This window comes from Erythrolamprus reginae, chromosome Z (genome assembly GCF_031021105.1).
Source record: "Erythrolamprus reginae isolate rEryReg1 chromosome Z, rEryReg1.hap1, whole genome shotgun sequence".
In the NCBI taxonomy this organism is placed as follows: domain Eukaryota; kingdom Metazoa; phylum Chordata; class Lepidosauria; order Squamata; family Dipsadidae; genus Erythrolamprus; species Erythrolamprus reginae.
Window position 1 is genome coordinate 117,838,266 of NC_091963.1, and position 22,608 is coordinate 117,860,873.

General features: G+C 40.7%; 1 protein-coding gene across 1 annotated transcript; it reads left to right on the forward strand.

Moving 5' to 3' along the window:
* Positions 1-830: 830 nt before the first annotated feature.
* IRF3 (interferon regulatory factor 3) lies at positions 831-20,445 on the forward strand. Its single transcript, XM_070727819.1, has 10 exons — positions 831-1,002; positions 1,939-2,135; positions 5,657-5,834; positions 5,950-6,041; positions 7,239-7,293; positions 9,133-9,234; positions 10,333-10,458; positions 10,745-11,119; positions 16,160-16,278; positions 19,638-20,445. The coding sequence occupies exons 2-10, from the start codon at positions 1,971-1,973 to the stop codon at positions 19,797-19,799; spliced, it is 1,374 nt and encodes a 457-aa protein (XP_070583920.1). The 5' UTR covers positions 831-1,002; positions 1,939-1,970; the 3' UTR covers positions 19,800-20,445.
* Positions 20,446-22,608: the final 2,163 nt, after the last annotated feature.

Below are 22,608 nucleotides of genomic sequence, written 5' to 3' on the forward strand. Positions count from 1 at the left end.
CTGCCCATTCTGATGCCCATCAGATGTGTTGGGCTTCTGTCTTGCAATGCCTCAGCTTAGCCAAATACTTCCAGCAACATAGCCGTGCGGCATAAAGAGGGGACCTGTCTTAGGCATCTTTAACTTAAACATAAATAAATACAAATAAATGAGGATAGGAGGACAGGAACGGTAGGCACAATGGTGCGCTTATGCACGCCCCTTGCAGACCTCTCAGGAATGGGATGAGGTCGACAGTAGTCAGTCTAAGGTTAAGCTTTTGGGGTTTTATTATCAGAGAAGGCAGGAGAGTGATCCATGCTCCTCCCGGTCTCTTGTTTTTGTTTTTTTAGCAAGGTTGTACCGTCCCTTGCAGCAGTGTTTCCCAAACCTTGGCAACTTGGAAGATCTTTGGACTTCAACTCCCAGAATTCCCCAGCCAGCAAACGCTGGCTGGGGAATTCTGGGAGTTGAAGTCCAGCTATCTTCAAGATGCCAAGGTTGGGAAACACTGCCTTGCAGGATTGCAGAGATGACTATTCGTTGATGAATTCCTTGGGGAAGAAAATTAGCACGCAATGCACGCATTTTCAAAACTGGGGTTATTCTAGAACCCACCCACCCCTCTAAAGTTCCTCAGGAATTTCTCAGAGTTTTCCCCAAACAGGCACCAGGAAAAGACGTCCAGGTCTCCGTCAATTCCAATCTGCGTGATTTCTTAGATTTTTTAATATAGATATTTTTTGCCCCCACAGATTTCTCGGTACCGAAAAACCGCTTTCCTTAAAAAGCGGGGGCGGGCGGCGGGGCAGGGCGGAATTAAAACTGCTTCCATGGTGGGTGGAGTTTTTAGACGTATGGAGGAAGGGGGGGGGGAACCCCAGGAGGAGGCATGCCCAGTTGAAGATTTCTGAGCCGGGAAATCGAAACTGAATGTGTGATGCCGGGAGGGGGGAGCTTGTAAGCTGGTTTTCTTAAAAATAAAAGTCGGTCGATCGAAGCAGAGATCCGGTAGAGAAAGAGGTAGGTCCTCTGATTGGGGAGGAGGGCTTCGGAATTCGGGAAGACGCTCAAGCCCAAGAATGACCAATGTCTGGATCATAGTTCCCTCTAAGCTGAGCAGTGAGCAATCGCTCACTTAAAAATCATCATCAACTCAGAGTTTTCCAAACCTGCCCAGAAGCCGAGAGGGAAAGAGTGAGAGGGAAGGAGAGAGTGGAAGAGAGAGAAACAGAAAAAAGAGAGGAAGGAAAAGAGAAAGAAAAAGAATGGGAGTAAGGAAGAGAGAAAGAAAATCAAAATCTAGTTTGAAACTAGCTCAACTATTTAAGTGGCATTTTGATATTGATAGAGTTGCCCTATTATGAGCTCACTGTTACAGACACACAGTACAGTATTTTATTTTGAAATTCTCTGAGGCAAAACAGGGTGGGTTTTTTATTTGTTTGTTTGTTTGTTTATTCATTTATTTATTCATTCATTCATTTATTTATTTATTTATTATTTCTGTGCCGCCCGGTCTGGATTGCATTGCCTGATTCTGTGGTTCCTTCCCCAAACACGTTAACCTTAGATTGTCTACAGCAGTGTTTCCCAACCTTGGCAACTTGAAGATATTTGGACTTCAACTCCCAGAATTCCCCAGCAGAATTCTGGGAGTTGAAGTCCAGATATCTTCAAATTGCCAAGGTTGGGAAACACTGGTTCTATGATGAGTCGACCTCTCCCCTTTTCTAAGAGGCCTGTAAGCGGCGTGCATAACCGCACCACTAGGCCTACTGTCCCTGCCCTACTGTCCTATGGCCCTCTTTTATTGCTACTTTTTACTTATGTTTATACAAGCTGGTACAATGCTATACATGTATGACAAATACATAAATAAAAATAAATAAATAAAAGTTTTCTCCATGCATGAAGAGCATTTTTCCAGTGCATTGTGTTTATCACTCTTCCTCACAGATTTGAACTGATAGCACATCTATCTGTCTCAAATGGGTACTCCAAAGCCTCTCATTGTGCCCTGGCTGATAGATCAGTTGGACAACCAGCGATATCCAGGTGTGTCTTGGCTCAACTCAGAAAAAACACTTTTCCGAGTGCCATGGAAACATGCATCACGGCAGACCATTAACCCAAAAGATTTTCAGATCTTTGAGGTAAGGTTGTGGAGACTTTTTGCCCCGTTGCATACCATGTGAGAGAAATGATTTAATGTTCCCATTGGCAGACAATTTCTCCTTACATCAAGTTTGGGTCTCTCTTTAACTATCTTCTCACCCATCACTTTTTGTCTTGCCTTCTGGTGCTTTGGAGCAGTGTTTCCCAACCTTGGCTACTTGAAGATATTTGGACTTCAACTCCCAGAATTCCCCAGCTAGCGAATGCTGGCTGGGGAATTCTGGGAGTTAAAGTCCAAATATCTTCAAGTGGCCAAGGTTGGGAAACACTGCTTTGGAGAATAAATCAACCCATTCTTCTCTTCTCTGTGAAAGCCCTCCAAGTACTGAAAGATAATTATCTCTCCCTCCCCCCTCAATCCTTTTCTTCCATAGGTTAGAATTAAACATACCTAGGTTAGACATACCTAGCTCCCACAATTGTTTATCGTTTGATTTAGCCTCCTGAGTCTTCATCATCCTTGTTGTTCTTCTCTGCACACTTTCCAGGGTATCAACATGTATTTGTATCACTGAGACCCTAACTGGGGTCTTTTAAATATCTTTAAACAGTAATTTAGATTTGTTGTACATTGTTTTTTCACTTTGTTGTGAGCTGCCCCGAGTCTGCGGAGAGGGGCAGCATACAAATCTAAATAATAAATAAATAAATAAACTAGATGTAGTATTTAATGTGTGGCATCACTATTGCTGGATAAAACAGTATTGCCACTTCTCTTGATCTTCATGCTATTCCTCTGTTGATTCCATCCAAGACTGCATTGGCTTTTTTGGCAACTTGTTTGGTTCATAAGGTGAGTTGGGCTCAGGGAGAATGACTGGCCCAAGATCACCCAGCTGGCTAAAGTGCAACCTGTACTCGTGGTCTCTTGCTTTCTAGCTTGGTGCCTTAAGTTAACTACTAGACCAAACTGTCACCCTTCAATTGGTGATGGCAAGTTCTTTTCCTAATGGCTCTCTGAATTATTTGGTATTGTGGTGATGGTGGGCTTTAAGTCAGTCTTGATTCCATATGGACAGATATGCCAGTTCTGTAAGGTTGACTAGATCAGGAAAACCAGGTGTGAGAGAAAATAACTGGTCCAAACTCATCCAGCTAGCTTTCATGTTTTAAGGGAGGAGGAGTACTCAGGTTTCCTTGGTTCTAGCCCAGGTTCTTTAACCAGTAGATGAAAATGATACATCTTTGAGGACTCTTGGTAGTTGTTGCTGTATCCCTAAATCAGAGGTCCTCAAACTTGGCAAGTTTAAGACTTGTGGACTTCAACTCCCAGAATTCTCCAGCCAGCATTTCCCAATATGGGAAATTCTCCTTGAGATATGCCGGACTTCCTTAGCCCAAATGGGTAAGAGCAGAAGTAGTTTTATATCTATGATACCATGTTCAGAGGGCATTAAGGAGAAAACGTTGCATTATGCCAGAGGTGCACATATGAGCCACCCAGTGGCTTTTATTGCGATAGGAGGAATACTGTGTTTTTCTAAAATAAGACCCTGTCTTACTTTTTTTTTTAACCTGAAATAAACGCTTGGCCTTATTGCCATGCACTCAAAATCCCGATTGGGCTTATTATCAGGGGATGTCTTATTTTGGGGAAAACTGAGTAATTTGAGCTATGACTGTTGAGAAATAAAATCAATTGGATTTAAGTTTCATTACACTTTTGTCTTGAGTGTAACAGATGCTCTTGGGTTCCAAAACTGCTAGAGCAGTTTTTCTCAGTCACAGGAACATGTTGACTGGGGAATTCTGGGTGCTTAAAACCACACAACCATGTGGGCATGCAATGCAAGCACAATAGGAGCAAAATTTCTATCACACTGCCATGTTTGTTATTCTTACAGATTTTGAGATCTCCAAGGGGATCTCCCCTTGGAGATCTCAAAATGTGTAAGAATAACAAACAAGACTGACTCAAAGCCTAACAAACCAATAATAAGTGACAATGTGTGTCATCGTGAATGATATTAATCACCACCTTCTGCACAATGGTGTCATGGCTCATTGATACCACGGTGGCTTATACTAGCCACCTGTATCCCTTGGTCAGTCCCACTTAGACCTGAACAAGAAATCAATTTTGCAGGTAGATTAAAACTATTTTTATTGAAACTGGCTATAACAGAATTTTACAAGTTTGATTATGTTGTACTTCCTTCTACTACTTAAGATTTAGTGAATTGGGGAGTGTTTGTCTGAGCTATTTCTTAATATTATCTGCCTCTTGTGGACTTGATCTTATCTCCATCAAGGCCTTTTTTCCATATTCTCTCCACCTCTAGACATTTGTCTAGACCAGGGTAGGCAAAGTTGGCTCTTATGACTTGTGGACTTCAATTCCCAAAATTCCTGAGCCAATCATGCCGCTTGGGAATTCTGGGAGTTGAAGTCCACCTATCATCATAGAAGAGCCAACTTTACCTACCCCTGGTCTAGACCAAGGGGTTTCCAACTTTGTCAACTTTAAGACTTGTGGAGTTCAACTCCAAGAATTGACTTCAACTCCTAGAATTCTGGAAGTTGAAGTCCGCAAGTCTTAAAGTTGACAAGGTTGGAGACCCCTGGTCTAAGCATTTGATTACTGTGGATAAGTAAAGATTTAACCCTAATTTTGGCTAAGGTAGAAACATATTTTTTGCATCAAAAACTACAATTAAAAACTAAAAACTATTTTTTTAAAAAAAAAATTATTAATTATTTACACTGAAACAAGACAAATACAATGCAAAGAAAAGAAAACAATAAAGCAATACACACAGTACACAAGAAAAGAAAAAAACCCCACAATAAACAAAACAAAACATATTTTTGCCAGCCTGCAGGTTGACATTGTTACTACACCTTTCACTATTATTTACTATGTTCATATTTTTATACGAATCTTGGTCATGTATATTTCACTCTTGTATCCAATATTTCATAATAAAGGAGTAACAAAGGTAACAAGATTGCTAGGAAATAACATATTTGACTACATTGTAAGTGTTTAAAGTTTTAAATATTTTTGGGGGTCTACCCAGTTATACCATCTTTTCCACGTCTGGTAGAATTCTGTGTTATCTTTTTGTATAATTTCCATTGTCAATTTATCCACTTTAGCAATTTCATATATTTTATTTATTATATTATATTTATTATATTTATTATATTTAAAGTTGATGGAACATTATTTAAACTAAAAACTATTATGGTTTGCTAAAAATTCAGAAAATTGCTGCTGCATAAACTTTACTTGGTCATATTTATTATTTATTTATTTATTATTTAGATTTGTATGCCGCCCCTCTCCGAGGACTTGGTTTTCCCAGCATGCTAAGCCATAAACCATGTCTTATAAATTGTAGTGGCTGGATTCACAAAATGCACTAAGTCAAAATAGAAGCAAGTCAGATTCTAGTCTATTGCATGAACTCTTATCATGTACTAGCTTGATGAGGAGCATGGAGGAAGAGAAACCAGAGGTGCTGATTGCAGACTATACTATTGCCTTTCTGCTTAGGATTGGGCCATTGTTAGACACCTTTACAATCCAGAAACGGATCCTCGGACTCCTTCAGAATGGAAGAGGAACTTCCGCTCTGCTCTGAACCGAAAAGACGGTATTGAGGTGGTGGAGGATAATAGCACTGACCCTGAAGATCCTCACAAAGTCTATAAAATCAACTTTAACATTGCCAGTAAGGAATTAGCTTCAGAAAGCTTAGCATGTATCAAGGATAATATAATTTAAAAAGGGGAGAATTGTGGATTGGAGTGAAAGAATATTGTAAATATTGTTATTTTCTTATACAGAGCTAAATTACCCACCTGTGGAGGTTATTCATGCACCATTGATTCCAGATGAAAATAGAAGGTCACAGGGAATGAGTTCATCGTTTAGCCAAGTAAGTCCTTCTCTTTATGACAGTTAGGTTCCCTTCCTTTGCTGGAGTTTTCCAAATACTCAATATAGCATATTGTCCCTTGTAGAATGAAGTGGTGGTACTTTCTCATGTCTTTAAAGGTTTAATTCAGTCCTACTTTCTCCCTTGTTTCCGACAGCTTTTCAAAAGCCTTTCTTTGTGTTTCTAGTGCTTAACACTAAATGGCAGCACTTATTTATTTATTTATTTATTTATTTATTTATTTATTTGTTTATTTATTAATCAGATTTGTATGCCGCCCCTCTCCGCAGACTCGGGGCGGCTCACAGCAATAATAGAACAATGTAAACAAATCTAATATTTAAGTTAATTTAAAACCGCAATTTAGAAACCAATCATACATACTAACATACCATGCATACATTTTATAAGCCTAGGGGGAGGGAAAGTCTCAATTCCCCCATGCCTGACGACAGAGGTGGGTTTTAAGGAGCTTATGAAAGGCAAGGAGGGTGGGGGCAACTCTGATATCTGGGGGGAGTTGGTTCCAAAGGGTCAGGGCCGCCACAGAGAAGGCTCTTCCCCTGGGTCCTGCCAAACGACATTGCTTAGTTGACGGGACTCGGAGAAGGCCAACTCTGTGGGACCTAACTGGTCGCTGGGATTCGTGCGGCAGAAGGCGGTCCCGGAGATATTCTGGTCCGGTGCCATGAAGGGCTTTATAGGTCATAAGCAACACTTTGAATTGTGACCGGAAACTGATCAGCAACCAATGCAGACTGCGGAGTGTTGGTGTGACATGGGCGTATTTAGGGAAGCCCATGATAGCTCTCGCAGCTGCATTCTGCACGATTCTGCTTATTGGCATGTGCTAATTTCTGTCCTGGGAAACTGTTTCCAACATTCCCATTATATGCTTGAATGATCAAATGAAAATGAAAAAAGTAGTTATTTTCACTCTGGATGGGAGGAAAGGGCAAGGTGCGTCCAACTTGTGGCTCATGGGTTGCATGTGGTCCTAGAGAATTAGTAATGAGGCCTCATAAGATCATAAACTTTTCAAATTATAATGTGCATTTATATGTATTGGCTATACTGTATTATATATTTTGTACATGGCCCATGATAATTCCTCATCACTCAGTGTGGCTCATGCAGACAGTAGATTGAACATGCCAAGATTAGATGCTTTTTCTGACCTTTCATCCTATTCTTCAGGATGAAACACAGAAGGATGTGCTGAGTTCCTTGGATTGTTCCAGCTTTGATGAAAGTGAGTAACAGAAATCAAAGGGATCATATTAAATATCAATTTTTCACAATGGTGAACATTATAACTGAAGATAACATTTAGAAATGTTTATAATACAAAATAAAGAATATTTTTTGGGGCTTACATATAAAATAGTCATTGAAATGTGATTCATAAATAGAATAAATGAAACCTCTATGTTTAAAAGCGTTCAGAATCTAAATTAAAAGGCAAACATGGGTACATCAATAGAAGACAAATTTATTTATTTAGAAAATTAGTGCAAGATGTTTTATTTGTGTTTTATTGCTAAATTGATCGCTAGAACGAATAACATTAAGGTTAAAAAAAGATGAAAATTTAATAATCAGTTGGAGAATTCTTCCATATTTGAAAGTAGTGCCATAAAGCCCAGTAATTTGGACAGATTGTTCCAAATTTAAACATTTTTTAATATTGACTTTTCTTTTTCACCAGCATAACTGAGCTTTATGTTCCTATGAAAAAAACTGAATTGGCATTTATTTATTTATTCATTCATTCATTCATTCATTCATTTATTAAATTTGTGATAATATGTGATAATGTTTACTAGTATATTTTATAGTGTACTTTCCATTGGGAAATACTGTAGTTGAAGTGACTCAGTTCCTGCTTTGGTAGCCAGACATACCAAGGGTTATTGGGTGCATGAATTAATACCAAAATAATTTCATAATTAAAGTTTGATCTTAACGTGAGAACCATTTAGGATTTAAAATTTTGCACTTAGTCTTCCACTATGTTCTATCCCAGTGATGGTGAACCTATGTATGGGTACCACAGGTGGCACGCAGAGCCATATCTGCTGGCACGCAAACCATTGCCCTTGGTCAGCTCCAATGTGCATGTGTGTGCCGGGCAGTTAATTTTTGGCTTGCACAGAGGCTCTGGGAGGGTGTTTTTGGCTTCCAGAGAGCCTCTTGGGGGATGGGGAAGGGCATTGTTACCCTTCCCCGGCTCTAGGGAAGCCTTTGGAGCCTTGGGAGGGCGAAACACGAACCTATTGGGCCCACCAGAAGTTGGGAAACAGGCTGTTTTTGCCCTCCCCAGGCATTAAATTATGGATGTGGGCACTCATACATGCACGATAGTGTATATGCACATTCTTTCGCACCCAAAGAAAAAAAGATTCACCATCACTGTCCTATCCAGTATTTGGGATTCTCTTAACGTAAGATTTTAAAGCTCTAGAATATAAAACTTCAGTCTGCTTCAGATTAGCTCTCGACTTACAATCATTCGTTTAGCCGTCATTGAAAGTTACCAGAAAAAAGACTTATAACCATATTTCATATAAATAACTGCTGCAGCATTCCCAGAGTCACCTGATTAAAATTCAGGTCCTTGGCAAGTGGGTCATACGTAAGACAATTGCAATGTCCGGGGTTCACATGATTACCTTTTGCAACCTAACAAACAAACTCAATGGGGAATTCACTTTACACTTTGCTAATAACTTAATAACTGTAACAAGAAGGGTTGTATAATAGGGCAATACTCACTTAACAACCATCTCCCTTAGCAGCAGACGTTTTGGATTCAATTGTGGTCATAAGGACTAGCTATAGCTAGAAATCATTATTTTGATTAATGATCCTTATATTGTCTGTTTGTCTCAATTTTTTGACTTAATTATAGTTTTTAAAATGCCAAAGTGGCGTAAAATAACTCATAAAATATAAATAAATAAATTATATAAAAATAAATTATATATATTGTATCAATTAAATGTTCGTAGAATAACAAATATTCAAATTATTCTTGTTTTAGTACAACATTTTCTTTATGTCTCTCTGCTTCTACAATGCTTCACTTTAGCCCCAGTAGACTGTCCAATGTGGTATCAAACTCCATTGGATTTGGCTGGTTCTACAACACCAATGTCTCCATTGGAACAAATTGAGGGAACCAATGAATTTGGTAAGCTTCCTGAATCTAGGGAAAATTCTGCTTGTCTTGTGGTCAGAGAAGTTCCATTCACACAGAACAGTAACCTAAAGCCAAATGAACCATACTGTTTCATAGACAGTAAACTCAATCTTGAGCTTTGAAAACTACATGTTACGTTTTAATGCTGTGTGAACCTTGCCATCTAAGCATCATGTGCCAATTTAGATATTGTAGAAAGAAAATGATGATGATGATGATGATGATGATGATGATGATGATGTGTTGTATTGTATTGTTAATAATAGTAGTAGTAGTAATCATTTTTTTAAAAGAACAACAACAACAAAGAATTCATCTTTTAGGAGTAATAATGATAGGATGCATAACTCTCCAATTTCACATAATATAAATTGTTCTTGTTTTCTAAATTACTGAGAAACATGAATCACATTTGAAAGAAGGATGATAATAACTGCTTTTGAATGCCATTCTGTTGAAGAATGTGGATTGCAATAGTCAAAGATAAACTTTTAAGCTTCAGTTCCATTAGATCAAAATCTGTTTGCTCTCTCAAGATTTAAGTCCTAGACCTATTGAATCAGAAGGAATTTAGCAGCATTCTCCCCCACCCCAATTTTTTTTAACTAAAAAAATATAATCTTTCATGAGATGCAGCACGCTTCATGAAATGGACAAATTAATACAGAAATTATATTGAGACAATACCTTAGATCCGTGATGGAGAACCAAAGGTGCCATGCAGAGTCCTTTTTGCTGGCACGCATGCCATCACCCCAGGTCCGATCTCCAAGGCGTTTATTTCGTGAGCTTCTGTTTCCCTGCAAATGCTGAACAGGTCTCTGATGTGCATGTATTCACATTTATGCATGCGCATGTTTGTGCATGCACACCTTTTGGCCATGTGCATACACAGTTTGGGCCCTCAGTGTCTAAAAGGTTCGCCATCACTGCCTTAGGTGACAGAGAGGGGGAGAGATAACTGCCCAAATAATGATGCAGAAATTGTTCCCCCACTTCCAAATCTCCACACCGTAGTTTTTTAAATGAATGTAGTTATAAATCCATCAGTTTTAGGTTATTAATAAATGTATATTTTGTTCTGTAAAGTTCCATATTCAGGAATGCCAGCAGAAAATATAATTAGCTGTGGAAGCCCACCCTCATTGAATTTAGAATTGTATCTACCCAATGCCGTGAACTCACAATTGGAACAACTGATAACAACTCCGTTTGGTAAGTTTCTTGAATCTAGAAGAAATAGTAAAGGCTCCTGCAGGATAGTAGTTAAAAACCTGGTAAGAGAACTTTGGTTTCTTAAGGAACTGGAAAACCTGTGGACTATAGATGTGGCTGAACTAACCTACCACCATAGATAGTACTGAACAGTGCTGGGAATTTAGAATCACATATTATTTGGCTCAAATGTACTTTATTAATGGTAATTTACTTTTATTGTGTGTTGATGAACTAATAAAAAGTACTGTCTCTACCCTGAGAATTTGGATTTCCTTCTTTTCAGTGACTGATTTTGAGGTTCGGATTTTTTATCGGGGTGTTCAGGTCTTAAATGAAGTGATTAACAAAGAGAACAACCAAGGCCTCTGCTTTGTGCCTCCTGGTGTCCGTGGCAATTATCACGATTTGGAGGATGTGTCATTGCCTGATCCCACCATTTTGAATGATAAGCTGCAAGCAGAGTACACACTTCGCCTTCTCCAATTAGTGGCTCCAGGTGTGCTCCTCCGTATCAAGGGAAACCAACTGTGTGGCATGCGCAAAGGTGTTTGCTATGTCTACTGGAGCCAATCTGAAATTCCAGGAGATGACGTACAACATGGACAACTGCCGAGGAAAGAGTTTGTTCCCATCTTCAATCTGCAGCTTTTCGTATCAGGTATGCTAAGGTGGTTTTTATCCAGTTCCTAAGAATGTTTTGTTTAGATGTCTGTTAATTCTACTTATGCTAAATTAACCAGTAAACAATTATCCAAGGCTTCATTGAGCTTTTGCTACTAAAAGAGAGCCTGATTAGAAACATAGAAACATAGAAGACTGACGGCAGAAAAAGACCTCATGATCCATCTAGTCTGCCCTTATACTATTTTTTGTATTTTATCTTAGGATGGATATATGTTTATCCCAGGCATGTTTAAATTCAGTTACTGTGGATTTACCAACCACGTCTGCTGGAAGTTTGTTCCAAGGATCTACTACTCTTTCAGTAAAATAATATTTTCTCATGTTGCTTTTGATCTTCCCCCAACTAACTTCAGATTGTGTCCCCTTGTTCTTGTGTTCACTTTCCTATTAAAAACACTTCCCTCCTGAACCTTACTTAACCCTTTGACATATTTAAATGTTTTGATCATGTCCCCCCTTTTCCTTCTGTCCTCCAGACTATACAGATTGAGTTCATTGAGTCTTTCCTGATATGTTTTATGCTTAAGACCTTCCACCATTCTTGTAGCCCGTCTTTGGACCCGTTCAATTTTGTCAATATCTTTTTGTAGGTGAGGTCTCCAGAACTGAACACAATATTCCAAATGTGGTCTCACCAGCGCTCTATATAGTGGGATCACAATCTCCCTCTTCCTGCTTGTTATACCTCTAGCTATGCAGCCAAGCATCCTACTTGCTTTTCCTACCGCCCAACCACACTGCTCACCCATTTTGAGACTGTCAGAAATCACTATCCCTAAATCCTTCTCTTCTGAAGTTTTTGCTAACACAGAACTGCCAATACAATACTCAGATTCCTTTTCCCCAAGTGCATTATTTTACATTTGGAAACATTAAACTACAATTTCCATTGCTTTGACCATTTATCTAGTAAAGCTAAATCATTTACCATATTACAGACGCCTCCAGGAATATCAACCCTATTGCACACTTTAGAGTCATCGGCAAATAGGCAAACCTTCCCTACCAAACCTTTCCCTATGTCACTCACAAACATATTAAAAAGAATAGGACCCAGAACAGACCATTGTGGCACACCGCTTGTAACCTGTCTCTGCTCAGAATACTTGCCATTAACAATAACTCTCTGATGTGTACGCTTCAGCCAGCTGCAAATCCACTGAACTATCCAGGGATTAAGTCCAATCTTCACTAATTTATCTATCAGCTCTTTATGTGGAACCCTATCAAAGTCCAGATAGTCAATATCCACCGCACCACCTTCATCCAACACCTTTGTGATGTAGTCAAATAAATCAATGAGATTATTCTGCATAATTTGCCTTCAGTAAAGCCACGCTGATTTGGGTCCAATAAGTTGTTGTTTTTAGGTGCTGATTTATCCTCTTTTTGAGTAGATTCTCCATCATTTTAACTATAACTGATGTCAAGCTAACTGGCCTGTAGTTACCAGCTTCTTCTCTACTGCCCTTCTTGTGGATAGGCACAACACTGGCCACTCTCCAATCCTCAGGAACATCTCCTGTTAACAGGGATTGGTTAAACAAATCTGAGTTCTTTAAGAACTCTGGGGTGGATGCCATCTGGACACATTGCCTTATTTATCTTTAATCGTTCAAGTTCTTCTAAGACATCGGCTTCTAAGATCACTGGAGCTGAATCAGTACAACTGGAAGCAATGCTATATCCATCTATAATATTATATTGTAAGGTGTCTTTTGAGAAAACAACAGAAATGAAATGGTCAGCGATCTCCTTATTCCCATCAATGCATGTATTATTCCTGGTACTAATGCATGTATTATTCCTGGTACTAAGCTTCGTGATGCTGCAGTTTTTCTTCTTCCTATCACTAATATATCTGAAGAAGGTTTTATCCCCCTTCTTTACATATTTGGCAATTTCTTCCTCTTTTGAGGCTTTAGCAGCATATATTATCTGTTTCGCCTCCTTCTGTCTCATTTTATACACCTCTCTATCAGCTATACTTCCAGACTCCTTATACCTCCTATAGGCAGCCTTTTTTCATTGAGTATAGCCCTTACATCATTGCTAAACCATAGTGGTTTCTTCTTCCTTTTACCTTTAGTTATTTGCCTTACATACAGTCCAGTGGCTTTTAAGATGGCCTTTTTTAATACAGTCCACTCCTGCCATTTTATCCCTCCCCTTTAATTCATTATTTAAATATTCCCCCATTGCATTAAAATTTATTTTTCTGAAATCCAATACTTTGGTTGCAGTATAGGATTGCTCACAATCAGTTTTTACATCAAACCACAAACATAGATAGTCACTGCAACCTAAATTTTCTCCCACCTTAACCTCTGAAACCCAATTCCCATTCGTAAAGACTAAATCTAGAATATTCTCCCCTCTAGTTGGTGTCTTAACCAGCTGTGCCAGAGCTGCTCCTGTAAAGGCCTCTACTATATTCTTACTTTTGCATGTAAGGGCACTGGGGATATTCCAGTCAACACCAGGCATGTTGAAATCACCCATAACCACAACATCTCCCTTTACTGCCATTTGGGTAATTTCATCCACCATCTTGTTGTCATATTCCTCAGATTGCCCCGGAGGCCTATAGATCACCCCATTTCTAATGACAGAACCTTCTTTATTTTGCATGCAAACCCAGAGAGTCTCCAGATCTTTACACGTATTTTGAATTAGTGTTGTTTTTAGACTTTCCTTAACATAAATGGCTACTCCACCTCCCCTTCTCTCTATTCTATCCTTCCTATACAGTGTATATCCTGGTATGGATATTTCCCATTCATTAGAATCCTTAAACCATGTCTCAGTTATGTCAACCAGATCCAAATTATCTCTAGATATTATGGCCATTAACTCACAGAGCTTGTTGCTCAAGCTTCAAGCATTCGTGCACATTACCCGAAGAACATTGTTTTCATTATTAATTTGCACCTTATCATCAACAACTACATCCATTTTATTTGCAGCTCCCTTTTCATAAGCTTCCAGAAACTGATTTATCCTTATTGGTCGGGGACAGAAATCATCCACATCAGTTACATCTCTGTCCCCTTTACCTAGTTTAAATGCCTGTCCAAAAAAGTTCTGAACTCCTCACCGAGCACCTGGGTACCTCTGTATGATGGATGCAAACCATCCCTCTTAAACAACTCCCTATTAGACCACCTACTGACATCATGACTTACATAGCCAAATGTAGCCAAAACCTTCAGCTTTACACCACTGCCTTAACCACACATTAAAGATTCCCCCGGACAGGGAGTGTTTTCCCCGTTGCAGGCTGCTCTGAGCCTGGAAGAGAAGGCGACCAGATGGGGCGGGGCAGCTGCATGGGTTCTTGTTGTTTTCGGTGGGCACCATGGTAGCCATGGACAGGGTGGCAAACCTGCTGCTGGACAAGAGGGAGCATCTTCTGCAGCTGGGCAAAAGCTTCGAATGGCACCCTAAGGCCTCCTTCCATACCATTCGCTGTGAGTGCCTTGCAGAAACTGCACTTAAGGGCCAGGCTGGCAGTCCCAAAGCATGGGCTTGATTAAGCTGGCCTGACCCCATATCAAAACACTAAATTGTGGTCCAGATTGGAGTGTGTGTATGGGGAGGAGCATAACAAGAAATAATTGAGAAGAACTGATTTAGGACAATAGAACCAGGGATGAAATTCATTTTTTTCCCCTTACCTTATCTCAGCATGGCAGGGGAAGGATACTGCAAAATCTCCATTCCCACACCCAGTCCGGGGTCAAAGAAAGGTGGCATTTGCTGTTCCCAAAACTACTCAAACTTTCCGCTACCAGTTCTCCAGAACCTGCTAAATTTCACCCTGAACTTTCTATTGCTAACCAAAATAGTTTGGTTTACAATCTATTTTTGCCCCAGTTGTATTACTCACAATTACAATTACTCACTGTAATTGTTAAGTAAACTGTGCAATCATTCAGAAAATCTGACATCTATTGATTTGGCATTTTAGAAGCTGGCCGGAAAAATTACAAATGAGATCACATGATCCTGGGGACTTTAGAACTATCCTAAATACATGCCGGTTGCGAGGCACCCTAATTTTGATCATGTGACCATGGACATGCTCCAATGGTCTTAAGTATCAAAAATGGCCATAAGCCACTTTTTTCAGCGCTTCAAAAGGTCACTAAATAAATAGTTGTATGAAGGCATGCAGCCCTCCTTCAGTGAGTCGACCTCTAGGGAGGCACAGCATGCCATGATTGCCACATCAGAATGAAGTGACAGAAAGTTTTCTCGATGAGACGACCTCGAATGTATCAAGATCTCTCCTTTTATTGTATTTTACTTTTCCTGACATGTGGTACAGAATAACCAATTCGCGAATGCCACATACATTAAGCCATCCAACTACTATTCACTCATGCACCATATAAGGCTTCCCTTGTGACTTCCCTATAGGTAATTAACGGAAGCTCCATTCTTTGCCTTTTCCTGGATTGTGTGTTTACTGGTGATTAGCAAAGGAATGAGAGTAAGGCATATAATTCCTTATATGGAAGTTAGCTATAGGTTTTCTTCATGCTGTATATCAAGTTAATTATTTCCTAACATGGTCATGCAGCTTGCTTACTCAGCTTGCTTACTCAGCCTGGATTCTGCAGCTTGCTTACTCAGCCTGGACTCTTGCTTCCTTTCAATAGAGGAAGAATTAAGGTTTTATACAGCACCCATTAGGCTTAAAACATCACTCTCCAGTAATATTTTATTCCTAAATTTCAGTGCCTATAAACCTATGATTACAACAGTTGTTTTCGGAGAGGGGCGGCATACAAATCCAAATAATAAATAAATAAATAAATAAGTTGGGGACTACCTGCATATTGATTTTACCGCTTCCTTTTTGTTAAACGTGAGGCAACTTTGGTAGTTACAGGCATGGCTTTCTCACAATGTGCACCAATTGGTTGGGGATCAGGTATTATATTTTCCTGTGGTGAGGTAACCAAATACAAGAAAAAAATCCCACTCGCCCGTCTCTTTCTTCCCTCAGAATTGATTGGCTACATCGAAGGGCGCAATGGTTGTCCTAATTACACTTGGTGGTTATGCTTTGGGGAAGACTGGCCTGACACCAAACGTATCTGGAAGAAGAAACTGATCATAGTACAAGTAAGTTCTTTTCCTACGGTTTGTCAGATGTATATATGTACATTTTCCCAGTATGCTTTTCTCATTCTCTTTGTTGTTCTGCCGGGCTCTCTGGTAGGAGCTTCCCGAAAATTCAAGGGTACAAATTTCAGACACACGTTTGAAAATTCAAAACAATGTCCTTTATCACAAAAGTCAAAATAAACTGAGCACTCTTTTTGTATTGCAAAGAGCACTCTTCCCAAAATAATCGGGTAGTCTGAACAATTTCCCTTAAGCAGTCATTAAGTACTTATCCAGTAGCTGTGGAGAAACTTCACAGATCTTCACCACTGGTTCGCATCACAATGTTTTGCGTGGGTTCCTTTTGCAATCTTGCTTCCTCATGTGCCCTGTAGCTGAAATTAGCCCGAAACCCAGCTGACGAGCAGATCAGCTGTGCTTTGGGCGAAGGAATAAAGATCAGTATAAACCTGTGGCCGGTGGGAGGGCCCTTTTACAAGCATTAGGACAGGAAAAACCTTCAAAACAGTAGGGAAAAATTACCAAAAAAATCAAACAAAAAAAAAGATGGTGCCGCCCACAGACCGACATCAGTGATCCTGTTCAGTGATGTCACCAGCGTGTCACTACCGGTTCGGGTGATCCGGATGCAGAGGTGGGCTGCTAAGGTGGAACGGCGACGTGTGCTCGCCCTCGTGGCTCTGAGAGCTAGTGGAATGCAGCGCAATTATGCTACTGCACCTGCGCGTGCGGACATGCAGGTGTGCCTGTGTTTCAATGTGGTTTCTTGCTTCTGCACACAGGAAGCAAAAAACCGTGCTGAAACACAGGCGCACTTGGGTCTCCGTGCATGATTTCGCTACCTGCCCAGGTGCATTAGCATAATTGCGCTGGATTCCGCTAGCATTCAGAGCCAGGGGGGCGAGCACATGTCGCCGTTCCACCTTAGCAGTCCACTTCTGTCTGGATGGATGGAAGAAGCAACTCTGACTTTTTTTCTCTGCTCTGAGCAAAACTGTGAAACAGGAAAGGATGCTCTTTGTAGGGATAAATTAAAGCAAATCTCGGAAAAGATTGTTGTTTTTTAAGTGCTTCCAAAACAATCCTGTTCTTTCGGCTGCTACCTTTGAAAAGTGTTCGGAAACTTCAGATCATGCAGAATGCAGCTGCGAGAGCAGTCATGGGCCTACCTAGGTATGCCCATGTTTCACCAACACTCCGCAGTCTGCATTGGTTGCCGATCAACTTCCGGTCACAATTCAAAGTGTTGGTTATGACCTTTAAAGCCCTTCATGGAACTGGCACGAGTCTTCGGAGAGGGGCGGCATACAAATCGAATAAATAATAATAATAATAATAATAATAATAATAATAATAATAATCTCCGAGACAGCCTGCTGCCGCACGAATCCCAGCGACCGATTAGGTCCCACAGAGTGGGCCTTCTCCGGGTCCTGTCAACTAAACAATGTCGGTTGGCGGGCCCCAGGGGAAGAGCCTTCTCTGTGGCGGCCCCGGCCCTCTGGAACCAACTCCCCCCCGGAGATTAGAACTGCCCCTACTCTCCTTGCCTTTCGTAAGCTCCTTAAAACCCACCTGTGACGTCAGGCATGGGGGAACTGAGACATCTCCCCCGGGCATATACAATTTATGAATGGTATGTGTGTATGTATGTGTGTTTAGAAAATGGGGTTTTTTAAAATGTTTTTAGCAGAAATTTAGATTTGTTGTAAATTGTTTTTTCACTTTGTTGTGAGCCGCCCCGAGTCTGCGGAGAGGGGCGGCATACAAATCTAAATAAACAAACAGAAGCCTTTGATCTCTCCTTCTTCCCATGTTATTCATTCCTACATTCTGATTAGGATTCCCACACCACCCCTCTCTTGTCTCGGCTAATTGTCCATGAATCCCTTCCATCTTTCTAAGGAAATCCAAAAATAAACAAAAGTTGTCCACTCTTTAAAGACCACGACAGTTGTTGCAGTGCGGTGATCTAAGCTGGAAAGTAAACAGGGTGGCAACCCTGTGGCCTTTTGAATGTTGACAATATCTCACATCCTTGAGCATTAGCTGTATTGGTTGGGATTGAAGCAAACTGAAAAACAGAACCTAGCAAGCCAAACATTCCTCATTCCTCAAGGCACTAGAAGTCATAGAAACTAGACTTGCTTTTAGTGTAGTTGGATTCAGACATATTAAAGCAGAATATATTTATAATTCATGGCTTAATATGCTATCCAAATACAGTACAACAATTTTAACTATAGTTTACTGACTACCACATAAGTATATGCCTTGTTAGTTTTTGAGGGGTTTTATATTTAATATTTTCTCCTGTCACATTAACATTTAGAATCCAAATGTTTATATTCAAAAAACAATGTAACATTTCTGAAACAGTGCATTAAGAGATGTAATGTGTGGTTGTGAATGAATTGGCTGACTGATTTTATTATATATGGGATTTTAGTAGCAATTTTTAATTAATTAGATTTGTTGTTGTGTTGTTGTGAGCCGCCCCAAGTCTTTGGAGAAGGGCGGCATACAAATCTAATTATTATTATTAATAATGTAATAATAATAATAACAACAACAATAACAAGGATCTCAGTGGACATTTGAAAACCATCAGACTTGACAAAATCTCCATCTGTCAATTGCAAAAGGCCACTTTACTGGAATCGGCAAACATAATTTGCCGCTACATCACGCAGTCCCAGGTGCTTGGGAAGCACCCGACTGGTGATGAAATACGAAATCCAGCATAGTGATCTCGTTTGCTGTGTTATATTGATAATAATAATATTAATAATAATAATATTAATAATAATAATAATAATAATAATAATAATAATAATAATAATAATAATTTTGGAAGTCTCTGAAGGGCTTTCCCAAAGGTTGGAGGGCCACATATGGTACATTACTAAACTATAGAACATTGTATTTTGATTTATTCAATAAGCCAGGGTTAAATGTGTGCACATCAAGATGAGATTTCACACCGAAAATTTCTACAACTGCAGATTTCAGAAATGGCTACCTTCATCAGAGATAATTTAGTACAAATGAACCAATTTTAAATAATTGATATAATGAGTGGTCAATGCCTGGAGTGCACTATCCACTGTGGACCTCACCCATTCCCTAAGATGTCTGTAAGGGGGTGCGCATAAGCGCACCAACGTGCCTACTGTCCCTGTCCTACTGTCCCCATTTATTTGTATCCTTATCCTGTATTCATAATCATGTTTATTCCTATATCTATTATCTTATATGTTTGATAAATAATTAATTGAACAAACCAATCAATCAATAAGCAGCTTTCTTTGCTCTCTCGCTCTCTCTCCCCTCCCTTCTCCCACTTCCCCATCTAGGTAATTCCCAAGGTTTTAGAAACTCTTTGCGAACTGGGCAAATGTCATGGGGCATCCTCACTAAAAGGTAATGAACCAGACTTAAGGATTTCAGATTCTCTACAACAACATCAACTTTTGGAGCAGCTGCGAAAATGGGAAGAAAAGATGGAAACAGCTTAGAAACCAATTATATTGTACTGAACTAGTTATATGGTCCGATATCATTCAACTACTTTTGGATTCTACAGCAGAATGATATTTTGTCTTTCCTGCGAAAAGGTAAACCACTGAAAAACTGAAATGTATCTACCCTGTTTCCCCGAAAATAAGTCACCCCCGAAAATAAGACATAGGAGAGGTTTCGTAGAATTGCCTAATATAAGGCATCCCCCAAAAGTAAGACGTAGGAGACGTTTCGTTTCACAGCATTCCAGAACAGAACATATATAACACTGCTGTCCATAAATTGCATCCCAAAACGCTGCATCAATCAGATTTAATACACATCCAACACGCATCCAACATGCGGCTTCATGTTTGGATGCGTTTTTGCTGCAGCAGGATACAGGATGCAATTCAAGACATCCCCTGAAAATAAGACATAGCACATCTTTGGGAGCAAAAATTAATATAAAACGCTGTCTTATTTTCGGGGAAACACGATACTATAATACTATACTTGTTTGACAAATAGGTAGCATTCTACTGGAGCTTTTGCATTAGTATGTTTCCCTCCTCCTGCCAGCCTTCTTATTTGGGCTTACATACTGTTCTGAATGTTGAAAGGTTTGCCTTGTTTGGTCTAATAAAAAATTGCTTCATATTATCCTGATTTTCCAATTTTCTTGCTGAGCTACAGACAAGTTTTAATATTACACAAATCAAAATTCTCATCTGAATTTAAATAATCTAGACATATGGAAGCTTCAAACTTTTTACTATTTTGTCTATTTTATACAATTGGTTGTTTTTTAAAAAATTCTCCAGCAGTTTGGCACGAGTTAGTGGTTTATTTGTTGAAATTTTGTCCAACAAAATTTTGCAAATGTCTATTACAGATATGTTAAGCTCCATTATTAGGGTCCTTATCAAGTCTTGCCAAAAATCAATATTTACCGTATTTTTCGCTCCATAAGCCGCAGTTTTTTTCCTCCCAAAGTAGGATGAAAAATCAGCGGCGTCTTATGGAGCGATGATGCAGGCAGGGAGGGGGGGAGGCGCTGGAGCAGAGGGGGGGCGGCGATATACTCACCAAAAATGTCCCGCCTCTGTCGCCGCCTCTCCTCTTCGCAACCCCGAAGAGAGCCGCGCCTTTTGGCCTCCAGAAGTGCTGGGCCGGGGGACGCCTCCACCGCGCAGGTTTAGGAGGCGGAGCGGCACCGGAGGAGCGTTGGCGGCTCCGAGCCTTTGGGAAGGCTACGGGAATCGCTTCAGGAGGTGGGGGGGTCTCGAAGACCCAAAACCCAGCCAGTCGCTTGCAGCCGGTCGGAGCTGCCCGTCCGACACCTCCGTCCGACCCGTCCGATGCTGGCGCCTCCCTGCCTGCCTGCCGGCCCCTGCGCGCCCCAACCCCCCCCGAACTCCCGCGGAAGGCAGTCCCCGTTCCCCCCCCCCCCCGCTTGCCAGCTCTCGCTTTGGTGTTTCTCCGGTGGAAGCAAGGCGGTTGAGTTGCTCCGAGGTTCTGCTTCCAAGCAACCGTTTGCCGCCTCCCCGCAAGCCCCCTGCCCGAAGCTGCAAGCGCGAGATCCTGGCGCGAGGGGGAGGCGGCAGTCCTGCGCTTTGCACTGGGGAGGTGCAGAGGGGAACCGGGGAGGAAGCCACCCCTCTGTGCTGGGAGGGAAGAAGGAACAATGTTCACTATCTCCCAGGACCACCAAGCCCCCTTCCAACAGCACATGCGAGGCTCCTGGCCTGCCAGCTCTCAGCTTCTCATTTCTGCTTTCTCTCTTTCTCTTTCATTCTTTTTTCTTTTTCTTTCTTTCTTTCTCTTGCTTTCTCTCCTTCCTTCCCTCCTTCCATTTCTTTCATTCCCCCTCTCTATTTTTATTTCTCTTTCATTCTTTCTTTTTCTTTCTTTCTTTCTTTTTCTTTCTCTCTTTTACCTTCCCTCCTTCCATTTCTTTCATTCCCCCTCTCTATTTTTATTTCTCTTTCATTCTCTTTCTTTCTCTCTTTTTCTTTCTTTCTTGGTCTTTTTCTCTCTCTTTTACCTTCCCTTCCTCTATTTCTTCTTTTCTTTCTCCTTCCTACCTTCTTCCCTCCCTCCCTTCCTTCAGTCCTTCCTCTCTTACTCTCCCCTTTCATAAGTTTCCTTGCTTCCTTCCTCTGTTCTGTCCCTTCCCCCTTTCTTTCTTTCTTTCTATTTTTTTTCTATTTTCCTCCTCTAAAATCTAGGTGCGTCTTATCAGCAGGTGCGTCTTATAGAGCGAAAAATACGGTAATCCTCTTGCTATTCTTGCCATTTGCTTCTTAATTTGATATTACTTTCTTTAGAATACCATCTTTCAGCTGTGGCGAGGGGAGCGTTTGCCTGGGTCTTCCTGGTGCACCAGTTGTAGCCCTATTTGGACAGGGAGTCTTTGCTCATGGTCACTCATGCCATTCAACTACTGCAATGCTCTCTACATGGGGCTACCTTTGAAGAGTGTTCAGAAACTTCAGCTCGTCCAAAATGCAGCTGCACAAGCAGTTTTGGGCCTTCCAAGACATGCCCATATCTCGTCATCACTCTGTGGACTGCATTGGCTACCGATCTATTTCCGGACACAATTCAAAGTGTTGGTTATGACCTATAAAGCCCTACATGGCATAGGACCAGACTATCTCCGAGACCGCCTTCTGCCGCATGAATCCCAGCGACCGGTGAGGTCCCACAGAGTTGGTCTCCTTAGGATCCCGTCGACCAAACAATGCTGGCTGGCGGGACCTAGGGGAAGAGCCTTCTCTGTGGGGGGCCCGGCCCTCTGGAATCAGCTCCCCCGGAGATTCA

Excerpts from the sequence above, each read along its gene's own strand:
- IRF3 (XM_070727819.1), top strand. The coding sequence starts at position 1,971 with ATGGGTACTCCAAAGCCTCTCATTGTGCCCTGGCTGATAGATCAGTTG. Across the intron at positions 5,835-5,949 it reads AATCAACTTTAACATTGCCA|AGCTAAATTACCCACCTGTG; the intron begins GTAAGGAATTAG and ends TTTCTTATACAG. Across the intron at positions 11,120-16,159 it reads TCTGCAGCTTTTCGTATCAG|AATTGATTGGCTACATCGAA; the intron begins GTATGCTAAGGT and ends TTCTTCCCTCAG.